The sequence below is a fragment of the Aulonocara sp. 'chitande type north' Nkhata Bay genome, linkage group LG15 (assembly GCF_057382095.1).
Source record: "Aulonocara sp. 'chitande type north' Nkhata Bay isolate Kocher_YH1m ecotype deep benthic linkage group LG15, A_spYH_male_GT1.1, whole genome shotgun sequence".
Taxonomy (NCBI): Eukaryota; Metazoa; Chordata; class Actinopteri; order Cichliformes; family Cichlidae; genus Aulonocara; species Aulonocara sp. 'chitande type north' Nkhata Bay.
In genome coordinates, this window is record NC_141358.1 from 31,541,428 (window position 1) to 31,559,894 (window position 18,467).

General features: G+C 40.7%; 2 protein-coding genes across 7 annotated transcripts in view; both read right to left on the bottom strand.

Annotated features, from left to right (window-relative positions):
* Positions 1–2,922: 2,922 nt before the first annotated feature.
* On the bottom strand, positions 2,923–13,594 carry LOC147313393 (histone deacetylase 2). 3 transcript variants are annotated; one of them, XM_086262896.1, is made up of 15 exons: positions 13,411–13,594; positions 11,775–11,887; positions 11,564–11,681; positions 11,317–11,391; positions 10,078–10,216; positions 9,795–9,936; positions 9,451–9,543; positions 7,737–7,845; positions 7,486–7,626; positions 6,098–6,206; positions 5,094–5,224; positions 3,879–4,034; positions 3,715–3,772; positions 3,403–3,491; positions 2,923–3,288 (listed from the first exon to the last, which is right to left on the bottom strand). In XM_086262896.1, the coding sequence occupies exons 1-15, from the start codon at positions 13,463–13,465 to the stop codon at positions 3,284–3,286; spliced, it is 1,533 nt and encodes a 510-aa protein (XP_086119022.1). In that variant the 5' UTR covers positions 13,466–13,594; the 3' UTR covers positions 2,923–3,283. The 3 variants fall into 3 exon arrangements, with proteins under 3 accessions (XP_086119022.1, XP_086119021.1, XP_086119023.1); XM_086262895.1 differs by having other exon boundaries at positions 3,391–3,491; XM_086262897.1 differs by lacking the exon at positions 3,403–3,491 and having other exon boundaries at positions 13,411–13,593.
* A 2,315-nt stretch (positions 13,595–15,909) lies between these two features.
* The window catches only part of LOC147313394 (heparan sulfate glucosamine 3-O-sulfotransferase 5), a 145,047-nt gene continuing 142,489 nt past the window's right edge, over positions 15,910–18,467 (bottom strand). For all 4 annotated transcript variants that reach the window (XM_086262902.1, XM_086262901.1, XM_086262900.1 and 1 more), the window contains one exon: positions 15,910–18,029. In XM_086262902.1, coding sequence (XP_086119028.1) covers positions 17,099–18,029 — 931 coding nt within the window. In that variant the 3' untranslated portion in view covers positions 15,910–17,098. The remainder of the gene's footprint in view (positions 18,030–18,467) is intronic.

Below are 18,467 nucleotides of genomic sequence, written 5' to 3' on the forward strand. Positions count from 1 at the left end.
ATTCAATTCTGGATTTAACAGGAAGCCAATGAAGGGAAGCCAAAACAGGACAAATATGCTCTCTCTTTCTAGTCCCTGTCAGTATTCTAGCTGCAGCATTTTGGATTAACTGAAGGCTTTTCAATACTAGTCCAGTATTGAATAGCACTCTGGCTGGGCTGTCTGAGATTTAGATGGGGATGAGGTAGGTGGCATGAAAGAAAGTCTGAAAGGGAGAATGACGGCGAGCACAGAATTAAACAATGCAACGCGGAGAACGATTGGTTCAAATAATCTAGAGTATGAACCTTGAGGCACCAGACTACTGGAAACATGTAATGACAAACAACAACAATGACTTTACCAAGGAATATGATGTAACACCTGCTGATATTCCTGCAAATTAGCATATTGTCTTAAAAGCACAGGCAGAAAAAGTATCGATGAGTCACTTTAAATCAAGCGAGAGTGCTTTTTCTATTCATTTTTTCTAGACTACAATTAGTTCAACGTGGCTGCACTAAACAGCACATCATAACCTCTCATTACTTCATAATGTGTGCCCATAAAACATCCATTCACTCAATATTCTCTTAAATACCATTGCATTGGCAATATCCTGAACGTTCACACCACTTGTAATATAGCAGACTGCAGGTGATTACACTACTGATTCTCTTATTAACAGTTTGTGTTTGATAAGATTCAGAACATCATCCTGTGTATTGAGGATTCCTTTAAACATCTGAGTGAGTCAGAGCTTGAAATTGAGGAACTGAGCTCAGCAGACACGAAAATGGCTTTAAACAGTTCTCGAGAGACAGACAGGATTATGGCCTTATCTTTGGGAAGGAACTAAGATCCCTCTTATCTGGCACTTTATAAGAATATGCAGAGAAGAAAGGAATGGATGCTAGGCTTGAAACAGTTACTAAATCTGCCAAAGATAAAAGAGTTTTAGACAATTTAATACCAATCGCTCTGCTAAACACTGATTATAAGATTCTGTTAGGGGCTATATTTGTGACGCTGAAGAAAGGCACGAGGATTTCATAGTCAGGATTTGTAAAAGGAATAATAATAACAATGATATAACGCTGGTATTGGAGCGTCTTTATTATAGCAAAATAATTCAAGAAAGAGTGTATTTCTATTTTAAGATTTTCACAAAGCAAAGTTCATATTGAAAAGATTTATCTCTTTGACTCTTTGAATTTGGGGAAAAATCTGTTAGTGCCATTGGTTATCCAACGGAATAAATAACTCTCTAGGCCAGGGGTGTCAAACTCAAATACACAGTGGGCCAAAATTCAAAATGGAACAAAGTCACGGGCTAACATTAATATTTATTAAAAAAATAATCTTCCTCCAGATATAAGAATGAATCTTTTCTTATGGACTCAAACAAGTTTAGCTGAAAAACTGAATATGGAACAGCAAAGCTTAATACTAAACAATATATATATTAGCTGTATAATACCAGTAGGCCTGCTCTAATAGTAATTTGGTATGGCTTCGCGGGCCAAATGTAATTAGGCTGTGGGCCAAATTTGGCCCGCGGGCCAGAGTTTGACACATATGCTCTAGGCCATCACACTTGATTCAAGATTTCAGATTAATTGAGGAATGTGTCAAATATGTAGTAGCAAACCAATTTTCCTCCCTCCAAAGGGAGGGGTTATCAACTCGGTTCCATTTGTCTGTTTGTTAGCAGGCTAGCTTCCACAGTTTTTAATATTTCACTTCAAATGTTATGTGATGGTTGATATCAAAAACCAGCTTGAACTGATTTAATTTGGATGGAAATTGGGTCAAGGTCAAGTCACACATTACTGACCAGCCTGCACCAACCCCTGACTTAAACCCCTTTGAAAATCTTTGAGGTGATCTCAATTGAGTTTTATTTATATAGCGCCAAAACACAACAACAGTTGGCTCAAGATACTTTATACTGGAAGGTAAAGACCTTATAATAATACAAAGAAAACCCCCCAAATTAGATGACCACCTATGACCAAGTGCTTTGGCGACAGTGGGAAGGAAAAACTCCCTTTTAACAGGAAGAAAGCCTAATCTAAAAAGTAGAGATGGTGTCTGCCTCGTGAATCCACAATGGAAGCTGGTTCCACAGAAGAGGGGCCTGATAAGAAGGCTCTGCCTCCCATTCTACTTTTAAATATTAGGAACTACAAGTGAGCCCAGTCTGAGAGCGAAGTGCTCTAATGGGGTGATATGGTACTATAAGATCATTAAGATAAGATGGGGCCTGATTATTTAAGACCTTGCATGTAAAGAGAAGAATTTTAAGTGGGAGCTAATGAAGTGAAGCCAATATAGGAGAAGTATGCTCTCTCTTTCTAGTCCCTGTCAGTACTCTTGCTGCAGCATTTTGGATCAACTTTTCAGGGATTTTTGAACTAAAGAGCAAGGTACATGCCAGAAGACCATCAAATATGGAGAAGCCTGAGAGATTTGTCAAAGAATGGGATTGCTCAGGAGACATGCGCATGACTCGTTGAAAACTACAACAAACAACTGCAGGCTGTTGTCCAGCAAAAAGGATACGCAATTCACTATTCCGGAAAACCACTTCTCAGAACCATGAGCAAAATATTTATAATAGACCGGAAACTGACAAGTGGTCAATACTTCCTTGTCATTCAGCTTGTTATATGAATGAAGAAGCTGAATGAAAATAACCAAGTTCACAAGTTTGGGTCACTAGTTACTCCTAGTTACTGCTGAGGTGGGCTTCCATCACAGCAACACTGTATGAAAGCTATGCATTACATATGCATGCCAGTAATAATCCTTCATTCCACCTGTGTCTGGGAAATAAATTGCATGTACTGTGATGCCTTTTCCCAGGTTAGAAAGCCCTCTTGTGGCTGAACATGTTCAGAACATGAATCTATGATGAGCTGAAACAACAATCTCAAAGACAACAGTATAAAATTTTTTTTATTAACAAGCACAAAATATCAAAATTCAGCTGTAAAATCATTACAGGTTCACGTAAGGGTTTAAACTCTTGTTTAACGACAAAAGAGCTGATTCAGAAGATTAAGCACATTGGATTCACATCGTTTAATAAGCACCAAATCTGGAAAATTCAAGGGCTGAATTCAGGATAACCACTGACACACAACACAAAGAGACAATTTACAAGTAGAAAACAAAGAGTCATAATAAATATAATGCTTCTTAATGGTGTTTTGGGGAAGTGCAGGATCCTTGAGGCTCGACAGCACCAGTTAAGATCTTTGGATAAGAACACTTTAGGTACTGCTGGTCTGCTCAGTTTTCACACTGCAGAGGAAGAAAAATCGATTAGTTCAAACAACAGAAATGTTGCTATAGTGATGAGTTAAGTACTGGCTACATATAACATTAGAACAACAGGCTACTAACGTGTGCACATACTGTGGTAGCCCAGTGGTTGAACAAGGTACAGCTCCGGATCAGAGCAACAGCTGACTGCACTGGCGCTTTCACTTGAGTTTCTGAAGCATCTTTTGTGTTTTGATGTCACAGTAAAATAACTTCATGAAAAATGACAACAATCCCACAGTCTCTCCACATCTTTGAAGTATTGTGCCCTAATCAGATTTGTGCATATAAAAGCTCTGCTTGTCATGCACAACACAACCTCATACTCAGTTTGAAAAAGCATGCAGTAACTGCATTTAAAAAGGAGCGAGAACACTCAGTGTGTGAATGAATTCAAACATTCACCTCTTTGAGTCAGTCTTCTCAGCACTGCTGTCTTTTGTCTTCTCTTCTTCTTTTATATCTAAGGTGTGAAAAATGGGGAAGAAAGAAACCTTTTAATCACAATCAGCGTTACACATTGTTACACTGTTAATAACAACAATCGAGTAAGCATCAAAGTAACCAACCAGCTTTCTTCTCCTCTCCTTCCTGTTTGTCCTCGTCCACTCTGGGCCTTTTGGCTCCTTTCTTGTGATTGGCTGTGTTCCTCCTGCCTCCCTCCCCTTCATCCTCAGAGTCTGAGAACTCTTCGTCACAGGCTATTCTCTTATCTGTAGCACGGACTGCAATCAAAGACCAAACTCTGGTGAGTTTGAGTGAGTGAGTTGTAACACAGCATAATAATGCATATGCAGTACTGCTGCTCCTTTTTTCCAAACCTGGGGTCCTTTCTCCCATGGGTTGGCAACCTTTCTGATGATGAGTGCCATCTAAAATTTCCCCAGAAGTCACTGTGCCATATCAACCATTGCATTAGGAATAAATTTAATAACGCTCTATATCAACAGTTACACACTATATAGAACTAATTTATAGAACTATTTTTGTTTGCAGATGTTGGCATAGTGCAGTATTATATTTATGTGTATTTCCGTGTTGCTGATGCTGCGCTGAGCTCCTGAAGCATTTGAAGTGTCGGAATGTGGAAATTTCAACATTGCTTGAAAAAACTGCCAGCTAGCAACGTCCTTCTCACCGGTAGGCTAAGTGATTTTTAGGCAATTAAAAGTTGAATCTGGTAGTTGGGGTTGTTAGCTAAGATACCGTCATTAAGAAGCAGCACAACTAATGTGTCTATGCGAGCTAATTTGCGATGTACACCGGTGGCCCGGCCATTTATTTTTAATACACCTTCTCAGATTAATTCACTGCGTGTCGTGCCATCAGTTAACCCTTCGCATGCCAGCTGTGGCACAAGTGCCCAGGGTTGCCGACCCCTGGTCTAAATTACAAACATGTCTGGGTAAACACTGCAGGCATTTTCCAATTTTAGTGTTCCCACTCAATACTGTTCTTCACCCTTTGATTCAAAACATTTTTTGATCATTTCATAAGTTGAGAGCCAGAGTAATGGGACCGTAAGGCTAATGTGGTACAATGCAGAAATGAAGATACTGCAGAACTGCACTGATAACATCCCCCTCTGTCTTATTTTCCACCTTTTTGCCACTTAGTGTCTCAGAAGGCTTTTCTTATTTCTCTGTTTTGTGCCTGTTCCCCCATCTTGTCTTAGAAAATAATTGTAGACGACAGCAGAAAGAGGCTTGCCAAAGAAGCTATAACCAAAAATGCAACGTACGCCATAGAAGCCGATGCTTTGTGAAAACGAATGAAGGTCTTACTGGACAAGCGTTTGTCAGGATCCTCTGTGTCCTCATCCACTGTGTCGTCTGGGACAGCATCCCCTGGGATGGCTTGCATCTGAACCCCTGGAGCATGAGGCAGCATCCGCAGGTTCTCAAACAGCCGCTGCCTGAAAAGTCACATACTGATCATCTGCATTTCAATGTCTTTATTAATCAATTGTTGTACATCACTTTTCTAGCCTAGCAACATTTTGACATTGTAATGTGAAGGTGGTTGTTTCCTTTCCACTGCTGCTTGCTCATAGCAAGTCAACGTTTTCTGCCTGTTATTGTGGGTCTTAAAGAACTTCAAATCGATGTTGTTGTGTTTCAGTGATAAATAGAACAGAATAGAACTGAAAAAGCTGAATTGAGATGAAGGCTGATATAAGTACAGTTAACTAGAGTTGACTGACAGATTAATATATAAGGGGAATAATGACTGTAGAACTGAATGGGTCGGTGATAGATGTTTTGCCAGGCAGAGGCGTCAGAGTGTGGAGAGCGTGTCTGAATGTGTGGAGTACTGGGCAGATTGTTGGCTGTACGGAGAAGCAGGGGAAATGAAATGAGCAGAGAATCCAGAGGGTGGAGAACTAATCTGAGCAAATAAAGAGTCAAATCTGGAGCACAGCCACCGAACTGGATGGCTCTCAGGGTGGGTTTCAGGCCTGAGAAGCAGCGCAGAGGAGGTGAAGGGCTACGGACTGAGGTGGGGCAGCGTGGACAGTGGAGAAGCTGCAGGTCCAGTTGTGGACATTGACTATCTAACTTATACAACAATTCATTTATTAGTTAGCCAACTGTGAGGTCAGCTTTCTAAGTTCAATCTGTTTTCATTCCTTCTGTATTTTAATTAAACTAATACCACACTGTCCAAAATGTATTTTTAACTTGTCAATAACATTCTTTTTCCACAATTATTCCAAATCTCCAGCAGTTCTAGGCTTGCAATTCTGGCAGTTCTAGAAAGAAAACAAATAGTTTCACATTTGACATACTTGATTTTGTCCATATATTCCTGTGAGTTCTGGTTGGTCATGTTGGAGGGGCTGATGTGGAGCTTGAAGTCAGGCCCGAAGTACTCAAAGTAGTCATTGTATGGCAGTTCTACAACAGAAACATCGTTGAGATGAGAAAAAAAAAACTGCTGGAGAAAATCTGTCAAATGAGGAATCACGTTAAAAGAAAAAGGGGTGCTACCACACCTGTTAAGATTTATTGAAACTTTATAACCTACACTGATCATGAGTGAGGGCAAGATGAAGAGAAATGTGTAGGGAGGTAAGTTAATGTGTTGAAATCCCGTTAAGAGAACTGCTGTCCCATTCCACGCTCTAATTACATCCCCCCTCTTTATGTGGAAATCTGACAGTCTGCTGACTCAGCTCCTTGTGAGCAAAGGCAGGAAGCAGGTTGGCCCTTCCCTAAGGTGAAGTTAACTAAAAACTCCATCACCTCCAACAAGCCTCACACTGCAGGCTACAGACACACACATTAAACTTTAAATGACCAGCATCACTGTTTGACATGCTCCACTTATTTGATCTATACCTGCAAAATTTAAAAAGAATATACATATGGTCCTGCAGTGATATTTATTTTGTTTTTTAGGCTTTGTTGAGTCAAGCTTGTCTATGGCAAGCATAGTACACTCCTCTGGCACCAATTCTTAAGAAGCTAGTAACTGCTAATGTAGTCTGGGGTCTCTAACTTCACACAGAGATCAAGAGAAGGCTATAGAGGTCTTTATACACCCAGATTATTTCAGCCTCAGCAGGCTCTACTTTAAGTAATAATTAGATAATATATCAGTTAAGTGGTGTGCACAACTACTCAACAAGGCTATAAAGCACTGCTGCCCTAAATAAATAGCACCCAAATTTAAGTTAACCATATGGACTGTATGTGTGTGTTAACCATCTTGGATCTGTCCAACCATCAGTTCAATTTTCAATTCAATTCCGCCTGAGAAACATGGAGTCAGACTTCGAGGTGCTCGTTCTCATCTCAACTAACTTCAAACTCAGTTGCAAACCACCCAAGTGCAAGCTGGAGGTCATAGCTTGATGAAATGAACAAAACCACATCGTCTGCAAAAAGCAGAGAGGTTATTCTGAGACCACCTCTAACTCTGGGCTGCACCTAGAAATTGTGTTCATTGAAGCTATGAAAAGAGTCAGTGACAAAGAACAACCCTGGTCACCTCAATGATGTGGCGAGTTAAACGAATCGCTCTTTTTATTAATGTAGGACACCTATTAAGTGCCGGTTCGGTAAACCAGATTGCCACTTAGCTTTTTTCTTCTTTCTTGTATAACAAAGAAAGCAAAGAAATCCAAGACAATTTTAACTACAGTCATTCACTGACATGGAAAAAGTGACTAACCGTCAGGGATGTCAGTGTCCAGAGCCACAGCTGTCTCATAGGTCCAGCATCGGGCCACATTTCGAATGGTGTATCCTCCTCCACCCAGCATGAGCAGTGGCAGGTTGAAGGACTTGATGTATTCCACACATTTGGCGTGCCCTTTTAGGATTAAAAAACCCAGGAAAAACACACAAAATGCAAGACATTCAGTATGGTTTGTGACATCACTTTATTACACCATTCAGCATTACTGTACTGTGTATGTTTACCTCGGATGGTGAGGTTAAAGCAGCCGAGGCGGTCTCCTGAGAGAGAGTCTGCACCACACTGAAGAACCACAGCACTGGGCTGGTACATCTCCATCACCTTAGCCATCACCTACACAATCAAAGTAGAAAAATCTGTGACTCCTTGTCAACACCTTTATATTTATCTCTAATTCTTTAGACGTAAGGAAGCACTATAATTTCTGTTAAACATAATGACGACACAAGCCCGTGTGCGTCTAAGAGCAAGAGCCATGCAACACAAATTTTGTATCTAAGAAGGGGGCTGCTTCAACATCTTCCGATAAAGCACAGAATTTTGCAACAACATGCTTGTGAAAACACTGCCTAAGCTAATTTTATGCTAATATTTGACTTACGCTGTGTCACAGGATAAAAACATGTCACTACTATTGCACTGTAATGCTTCTGCTGGCACGCTGTTTCAATAGATTCACACTAGATACACAAATTGTGCATCTGAAAAGAAGAATAGAAAATACTTACACCTATAAATGTTACCGAGTGCCAGCTGCAAGCATCAATAAAAAAAAACAAGAGTAGCTGTCTGTCTCCTATGTGACTACAGTACTTTAGATTTGAATTGCCTGCTGTAGCTACAATTAAAATCAGAACAGTGAGCTAAAAGACAACATGGTAATTCTCTATTGGTTTGCCTTTGAAAATACAATATTTTATCTGTTGTTTTTTTCCCCCCAGCAATATATTTATTTATTAATTATATTAGAGATGTTCCTGGTGATCAATTTCCTAGTCGACTAGTCGTGGGAAAAAAAACTTAGACTGCCCGACTAGTCTAAAACTAGGAAACAAAACTAAGACAATCTAAAGTTGGGTCGTGGGGGAAGCAGCAGGGAAGCCCAGACCTCCCTCTCACCACCTCCACCAGCGTATCCAGGAAACGTTTAGCCATTCCCAGACGTAATATCTCAAGCATGTCCCAGATAAACGCCCAGTTGGAACACCTTACCCTGGAGGCGACAACCTTAGCCATCTCCTTTCAATATGGAGGAGCGTTGACTCTACTCTGAAGTTGTCCCAAATGATCTAACTCATCACCCTATTGCATCCTGTCAGAGAAAGCTAATTTCCTCCAGTTGTATCCGCGATCTCATTCTAATAACGTTAGCCTAGATCAGGGGTAGGCAACTCCAGGCCTCAAAGGCCGGTGTACTGCAGGTTTTGGTTGTGTCCTTGATCCAACACAGCTGATTTAAATGGCTAAAATACCTCCTCAAAATGTCTTGAAGTTCTCTAGAGGCCTGGTAGTGTGATTCAGGTGTGATCCAGGGTGATATCTAAAACCTGTAGGACACCGGCACTTGAGGCCTGGACCTTGCCTAACACTGGTCTAGATTGATAGATTCATGGCGTTTCCCAACAACAATCTGCTGTTGGGAAACGCAACAGCAGATTGCCCAATGCTGCCACCTGGTGGCAGATGGCAGCATTGGGCATCAATTAAAATTTTAACAAGTATAACAATTAGACTAGCAAGTCTGGTACTGACTAGTGACGACAGCGACGAGTAGTCAGCTGGGCAACTAGTTGCGGACATCCCTAAATTATATATATATTACTATTTAATCATTTCCTTCTGGATCAGTTCATTTGGGAAGAGCGAAAAAACGAAGTGCTGTGACTTTTAAAGGGTCAGTTATATTTGCAGTGCAAAACAAGCATTTGTGGAACTCACAGGCTTGAAGATTTGCTCATATGACTCGTCATCTATGCCATCCCGCAGTGGGAAGTTGACAGCGTAATATTTGCCTTTTCCAGCTCCAATATCCTAAAGGTAAAAAAGACAAAAAAGTGCATACTGAATAATCTCCAAGTATAGACTCCTCAGCAGTGTGCAAATGCATGTGTTAGCTGCACCAAATTAACAAAGCCCTTATATCTTTCCATGAACAAAAACAAAAAATAAATACTCACACAAATGCAAAACTATCCTATGATATCATCATACAGATTTTGCTGTTTTCAATTAAGAAATTATGACTTCTTAGTAACCAGCTGAAGGAAGAGTGTAAGGCTCACCCGAAGGTCACCAGTTCCAGGGAAGTACTCCCCATATTTATGGAAGGACACAGTCATAACTCTGTCTGTTGTGTAGAAGGCCTCCTCCACTCCATCTCCATGGTGGATGTCTATGTCGATGTACAGCACCCTCTGGTGGTACCTGGTAAAAAGGGCCACAGACAGAGCTCGGATGAGTACAAACACTGCATAGAAACAATGCTGTGAGAAATGGGTCTTTCACCTGCTTTCATTTAATGAATTTTTATATGTAGATGGGAAACAAAGCGGGAAATATTCTCACTTGAGCAGCTCCAGGATGGCCAGCACAATGTCATTGACGTAACAGAACCCTGAGGCCTCCGATTTCTTTGCATGGTGGAGTCCTCCTGCCCAATTCACTGCAATGTCTGTCTGCTGTCGGTTCAGCTTCACTGAGCCAGCTGTACACAACAGGAAACATGTTTGATTATGCAGTTTGTAAAGAAACTGATATATATCTGATGAGTTAATCAATAAGTCACTTAGTCTAACTTTGTTGTCATAACCGGAAAAATGTTTAATCAAGGCTGGCACTGAAACAGCTGGACAACTGAAAGCCAAGAACTTGTTCCTGTAACTGTGCTCTCTGGGAACAGGTGACAATAAAAAGAATTTGCTGCCTCAGTCTAATGACCACTGCACTGACTTTGTTTCTCAAGGATTTGACTGACAGTAATGAGGTCCTACATGAGCAATTACAGCTTTCTGTCTGTTCTTTTATAGAGGACTATTTATAAAGATGGTTGGTGCTAACTATACAGATCATGTTTCATTCTACTCTGGTTGATGACTTGTCAACAAACACAGTGCTTGTAACTTGTACCACAAAGCAGGATTTGGGGTTTAGTGAGAGAACTTCAGGAGTCCCACCAAATCCTCAGGATTACAAAGGTGGTTCACAAAGGTACACAAGATAAGGATTCATTTTTGTAGGGAATTCAATCCTGACCTCTTATTCCAAAGACAGTCATGTCTTTAGGAATATTATCCTTCCAAAGACAATGTAGAAATGACTGAGAACCACAAGACTTTTTAGATACAAATAATTGTGTTATTCTGTTAAATTGGCAGTGTCTATTAATGTTACAGATAGGTCTAATGTTGCTGAAACAGGAGCTCAATGACTTCCTGATGTTCCACACAAAATATTGTGAGTGTTGTGAATGTCATCACGTGGTGCATGTTCCTGCTTGTCTGCTGTGGTTCTATGGGAAGTAGTGTGTCAACTAGCAGATGCAAAGACAGTACTGTGGGTACTGATACTGCTATAAATGAGTAACTAATCCAATCGTCAGTTTTAGTGTCAGTTAGGATCTGAGTATCTATTTTTTGACAACCCTACTACAGACTATTTATCACCTCCAGAGTTGCAACAGAATGAATAAAACTGTGTCACAGTATATCTTTAACATAAATATTCAGATTGCTTGACTCAACTGACTTATCAAGACCTTTTATATGACCGCTTAGCAACATCTGATTCATCATTAGCACGACTTACCAGCCGAACCACCAGCAGACAGTTGGCAGAACTCAAACAAGCCATCGAATACTGGACAGTCCTCCCCAACATTGACTGCAGAGTAAATAAATACATAAATAAATAGGAAACCAAAAAATAGGAAGGTGTTCAAAATTTTGTTTGAGCAGTATGAATGGAAACAGAAGGGCAGAGGAGCTCCTTGTATTTCGTACTTGGAATAGTACACAAAATTCTGTAATGTCCCAAAGAGGACACAATGACTTACACCTCTGCATCTGTTTGCTGAACTCTGACATGTTGTCTGGTCGTATGGATCGGAGGAACTTGATGTAGTCATCACTGTGATATTTTGTCATCTCGTCTGCAGTGGCTTTGTGTGGCCTCTGAAACACAAGACATTCCAAGCTGGTTGGAAACTACAACAAGGAAGGCCAGAACCTATGGTATGCTTAGTGTCACATGCTTGGAAAACATACATAGACCTCCATCTTCCTGTACAGTCCATAGTTCAGAAGTAAGTTGTGGGTCATCCGGATACGATGTGGTTTCATGGGGTGTCCCTGTCCATAGTAATAATTTCCTATGTCACCTGCAAAGACAAAAGGAACAAGATAAGAAACACATTTCCATCCGATAATAATTATTAATTTAAGCTGCGAATGAAAATAAAAATGGATGCTTTTCAGGTTCTGTCTGAGCAACAAAAGAGATTTTACACTTATTTACACATTCTATAAAAACAGCACATTTTGTACTTTTCATCAAAATTGACAACCTGCCAATTGTGTACTGTGTTTCTCCCCCCCTTCTTAATTCTTGGCTGTTCCTGCTCTAATCCTGACCACAAACAAAAAGACCAAATGAAACCCCCATATGTTAAGGTATTAACTGTTTTACATCTTTGAGGTATTCTGTGGCTGCTAAGTTAGCAACTAGCATGACACAAACATAATGCTAGAACAGCAAATAACAGAAAAGCAAAGGGAAAACCGAGTTTTTCTTAACACAACAACAGTGGGGAACAACAGCAACATCATTCACGGTGTAATACCATACGTACAATTCAAGCATTTTTAATGTAACTGAAAAACTATGGATGCTTACCACCAAGAAGTAGATCACAAGATTGTGCAGGTCAAACAGTGATGTTTACTTCAATTTTACCTGCACATGCAGTTATCCTACAATAGCTCACTACACCTCCTTCAGACTATGAATGTACTGCTGATCTCAGTTGCCAATATTATTAAAAGGTATAAAGTTCATGGGGCTGTAGCCACCTTCCCAGGACATGGGCGCAAGAACAAATGCAACTTCAGGTTGAACAGAGAAATAGCACGCAAAGTAGAAAAGAGAAAAAAAAATACTGGGTTGTTGTGTTTAGTGAGAAATAAAAAGCAACGTAAAAACAACAATAACACAGCATTTGACTGTTAAATATTCAGATGAAAACTGAATGCACGGTTCTAGTTCTAGTACATGTAAACTGAATGCAGGGCTATATGTGAACAAAGTTAGTTTTTACTGCAAGTCTCTTCAAAATTCTGACAAGATACTGTAACTATGTTCCTTGTACATGAGGAATACAAATAAGGGGTTTCTCTTATGAGAGAGAGTGATGTTAGACAACACGGTGATACGCTCCAATAAGGCCTGAGCACTTAATTGTGTAACAGTGGCACATTTTGCTTCATTATTTTTACGAATGTAACTCTGACGACGACTCATCAGTTCCTAATCATTTTTGATTTAACAGAGGTAACGCGGTGCACAAAGCCCGATCTACGTCTGCAACTATAAGTTATACAATCGTGACAATGAGTGCTTGTGTCGCAAATTCTCAACATTAATTTAACCGAAGCCCTCCTCTTTTCTCTGACTCGGTTGAAGTAAGGTGATTTTTTTTTTACTTTTACTCATAATAGTAAACACACGAATACTCTCTTTGCACCGCGGAGACCTTTCAAACGATGGTCATTAGCGCCTACTCGTTAGCTTGCTAGTGTTAAACAGTATACATTCACCAGCAGCTACACTGACTAGCTGGCTAGCGTTAGCCTGCCAGATGGCTCAGTTTGGGCTGCCCATTCACACGCTCAGGATGTCCCATACCGTCGTAGTAGTAGCAGACCTTCTTCTTGGTCCCGCCTGCGGTCGTGTAAGCCATTTTAAAAGTGCCTCTAGAAATAAAAAGTTGGTTTGAATTTGCTTCAGCAGACAGAAGATGGGATAGACGGCATCAACACATAATTACACACGGCGGAAAGTCGCTGAATGGGAGGCGCAACTTCGGCGGGGAGGGGCGGGTTAGACAACTTCGGTAGGCCACTTACCCCACCGCGAGGAGTCCCATTCAACCCAGAGGATGGGAAAAGTGGACTCATAAGGATGTGTGAAACATGGTAAAAACGCGCTTCATAAAATTCAGTTCCACTGCTTTATCCGTTACATTCTTTCATTTCTTACTACCATGCAATAGAATTAGATACATTTATGGCTGTAACAAATATGGATTTGTTAACTCCATTACCTGAAGTATTGCCCAACAAACCTGTCTCTGACCCACCTGTCAGGGACAGGTACTGGCGGTGACTGCGAAAATACAGGCGATCGTTGAGTTTCCAGTCCCACAAACGAGAAGGGCGCTGCGCCGATTTCTAGGAATGTGTGGTTATTACAGAGGTTTTTGTAAGAACTTTGCCACTGTTGTCGTTCCTCTCACCGATTTGATCAGTCCGGTGAAGCCTTTTGTGTGGACGCCTGTTTGTCAGACTGCTTTCGAGTCTGCGAAAGCATTACTGTGCAGTTCCCCTGTTTCATGTCCCCTTTCAAGCTCGAGGTTGACGCTAGTGCGGCTGGTGCAGGAGCTGTCCTTATGCAGGAAGACCATCGCGGCGTGGATCGCCCAATTTGTTATTTTTCCAAAAAATTCAACAAACATCAGATTAACTACAGCACTATTGAAAAGGAAGCCCTTGCCTTGTTGTTAGCCCTGCAGCATTTCGAGGTGTATATCGGATCCAGCTCTATCCCTGTTCAAGTGTTCACTGACCACAATCCATTGGTGTTTCTCTCCCAGATGCAAAACTCAAATCAGAGACTTATGCGTTGGTCCCTTCTTTTGCAAGATTTCAACCTGCAAATCAAACATAAGAAAGGGACGGAAAATGTCATCGCTGACGCCCTGTCGAGAGCAATTTCATAGTTTGGGAATTAAACAATAGGAGGGTTGTTTAATTGGTTTTGTTTTTCGTCAGTTTTCACCTGGTTTGATATTTATATTTACCCCGAGAGTCATTTTTGGGCAATGCCCTGATTTTATGCTGAGCTTTAAAGGAATTTTAAGAGGGTAATACCAAAAAAAGCCAGTACAGATTTGCACATGGACAGAGCTGGAGCTGTTAACTTATCAGGTTGTACATGAGTACTAATCAGTTCTTCGGTTTTTCCACAGTTATAGTGTTGTTATGGAGCTATATCTGAGTGGAAGACTTTTGAGAACCAGACCACATTTTAACAAATCTGATGTCTGAACATTATATATGTATATAGTGAAAGTTGGGGAAATGTCCACTTAAAGAAAATCATGGCAGACAGAATCCTCTCATAGCTTGAGAGTGGTTCCAGATTCTTTGTGCAGCAGTAATCCTGTACAGTATTGCTCAGGTACAAGGCAAACTGTAAATGATGATGAAACATTTTTTACCAAAAACTATTTTGGTAGTCTCTTATTCTATTCATGCCCCTTAATGTAGCCATATTGTGAACTTTGGACAGAACTGGGTTAGCTGTTTCTGAATCCTGTTTTCATGCTAAGTTATTCTAAAGACAGGGTTATTTTGTTTTGGAACCAAATCAGACGTTAATGAAACTCAAAGTCTGTACTGTAGCAACTGTAGTGTCTAGACCTAGTCTTTGTCGTTTTTAGTGCCTTAACGTAACCGAATGAATTTTTGAAGAATTGATGCTAATGTAGAAATCTCTGATATATATGACTTAAACTTGGGTGTGTGTGTAAATTCTTTGCTCCACTGCCCTTCCATTTTCCAAATGCAGACTTATTTGCTTTAAAAAATATTGATGAAAGCAAGATTAAACATTACATTCAGGGATATGAAAATAATGTAGGGACGTTTGTGTCCAGAAACATGAATCAATAGAACATTTCCCATGTTGCTTGTTTGTGTTTATTGTGTTATGGTGTGTTGATACCTGTGCATTCCTGCATTATCCTTTTGTGTTGCACATTTCGATGATTTTTTTGCTTGCTACCTGGCCTGACCTGTCTCCCCAATGTGATGTTTGTATTGTATACGGTCGGCAAGGTCTGTCATCTCGGTTGTGGGCAAAAGACCTTCAACTGACAAATAAAGGCTATCTCATCTCATCTCATCTCATCTCATCAACATTTCTTCAGGGAGACACCGATGGTGGTTTTGGTTTGTACCCCACTAAGTTTCTTTCTTTCCACCACTCAGAATTACAACCACGGTGTAAGTCTGCAAGTCAGTTATTTCTGATCTACTACCCTCAAAAAGAATATTAAAATACACCAATACACATGAAATCCTCTCACAAATGTTTACACATTCTATTAATTTAACAACACACTTATGATACAGAATGAATATTTGCACAGAACAGATTTCCTTTTTTAAAAAAAATCAGCATAGAACAAACAGCTGGTTTGACATGAGTCATCAGAGGACACCTTCTTTTCTTCACTAAGTGTTGGTAACCCAATGAGAAAGCAGTAGGGGAAAAGAACAGTATACTTACATTTATAAACACAAGCTCAAGTCTTAAATGCTTTAAAGGTTTTGGACATGGTGACAGCCAAGCTTGCAACACTTATAACTATTCTGATAAGCCAATCTGTTCTACAGACTAGGTATTATGTTAAAAACTAAAGGAGGCCACCTTCTAAAGCAGCGGTCCCCAACCCCCGGGCCTCAGACTGGTACCGGTCCGTGAGTCATTTGGTACTGGACCGCGAGTGTTGAGGCTCAGGTGTGAAATGTATGGTTTTCAGGGTTTTTATCGGTTTTCAGCATTATTTTGTTATCGTTTTTATCATTAACTCGGTTTTCCTGGGTCTTTTCACGTGTGTTATGAATAAATCTTCTTTTTTTCGGTACCGGTACTAGTTTTATTTTGTTGTATTTATCTGCGACACCTTAAAGGCCGGTCCGTGAAAATATTGTCGGGCATAAACCGGTCCGTGGCGCAAAAAAGGTTGGGGACCGCTGTTCTAAAGGACTGATCACAGCAGGCGTTAAATAAAACACAATGAGCAAACACAAAAGTCTACTGTGTTATACTGGCAACTGGATTTTACATGCAGTTTTGGCCAGGTAAACACCACGATAAGGAATGATTAACTTTTTCTGTTCGGTTTTGAAGGTGTTTTTTCATGAAAAAAAGCATCACACTTATAGCTTATCTTAACAGCACGAATGTCAGTGTTTGATAATCTCTTAAAAATAATCTCTTTAGTTAATCACACAGCTCAGCACTGTTTTTTTCTCTACATGGGGAAAACATTGACAGACAAGTGAGTTCATTTGCAAGATCAAATGCTTTGAACTGCAGCTTTTAGTCAAACCATGAAACTATTTTGTTCTTTTTTCTTTCACACATTTGAAAAGAAATTTACATCAAGTTCCTTTTATATTTGGTCACACTGTCATCCTGGTATTAAATGCCATCAAAGTGCTATTAATGTCTTTCGAGGTCTCAGAATTTGGCATTTTTAAATAAACCCCAATTCAAAGAATCTCATCAGAGGAGTTTGAGCTCATCATGGCCAGTTGAATGTCCTACCAGTGATCTGGTAAAACTTCTGATTGAAGGGATGAAAGAATTTTTGCAGTTTAGTCACTACTGATGGGTCCACCTCCGGATGGGTGCGGCCCTTGCTGCCTGCCAGGCACTTGTTAAAGACAATGTTAAATCGCAGACAATAAAATCCCCTGGTGGCATTGAAGTACAGGTTATACTGGCTGATCCTGGAGGGGAGGTTAAGGAAGCGCTCAACAAGCTGCAGCTCTGGCAGCGGGTCTGTAATAAGGCGATCCCCATCCACAATGTGAAACTGCTCCACGGGAAAGTACTTCAACCAACGCTCCAAATGTTTGGTGTAGATGCTGGTCCGGACTGCTTTGTATTTCGTGTTCACCTCGCAGGTGTTGGTGTCAATGACCAGCTTCTCAAACTTGTGGTAGGTCTTGTTTTTGCGCTCCTTGCCCTCCAGCACTTGGGTATAGTCCGACACAGCTCTGGTGGTAGGCTCGCGCACGATGATCAGCAGCTTGATGGAAGAGTTCATCTTGAATATCCGTTCAGGGACTTCCTCTGTGATGAAGTAAGCGGGGCTCTTTTCAATGGTGATCTGATGAGGGAAGGAGAAGGGCATTTTCCCCCTGTACCAGTCGATGCCACGAGCGTAATTTTGGTCATTGTCAAAGAAGTGGATCTCTTGTGAAGCCTTGACAACTGCTGGATGCAGGTTGAGCATTTCCAGCAGGGCACGGGTGCCACCTTTACGCACCCCGATGATAATGGCCTGAGGCAGTTGTTGGACCAGGTTGTGCAGGCGAATTTGCTCTTTGGTGGCATTGCCCTTACGGATTTCATGTAGGAGGCCACGCTTAAACTGCAGAGTGCGGAGAGGAATTTGCTCTGGTTCAGGGGTGGACAGTCTGCTGTCAACTGGGCAAATGGGCTGTAGCCTGAAACACAGGAAAAGAACGCATCTATCTTATTTTGTATCTCATTCTATAAGGAATTTTATCGCTCATAGAATACATTTATCACTTCAATCTTAACTAAATAAGCTACTTGAATGTAAAACTTATTATTAATGGAACAATTCTCTGAAGCTAATGCAAAGAAACATCCTGAAACATCTATGACCTTCTGAGACCTCTGAAAAGCCTGCGGTATGTTAAGACTAAGGCTTTTGCAGCAGATGTTTAAAGTACTGTGAGTTGCGCCACCACAGCAGACTCGTCCTAGCACCAAGGACACAGCAAGCATAAAGTCACCCACTGGTTTGTCCTGTTTCTGGGGTATTGAACTGAATATTCTCACTGTCACCAAAACCCTTTTTTTAAAACAAGGAAGTATAGTGAGTCACTGAGTAGTAACCACAAACAGCCATAAACTGC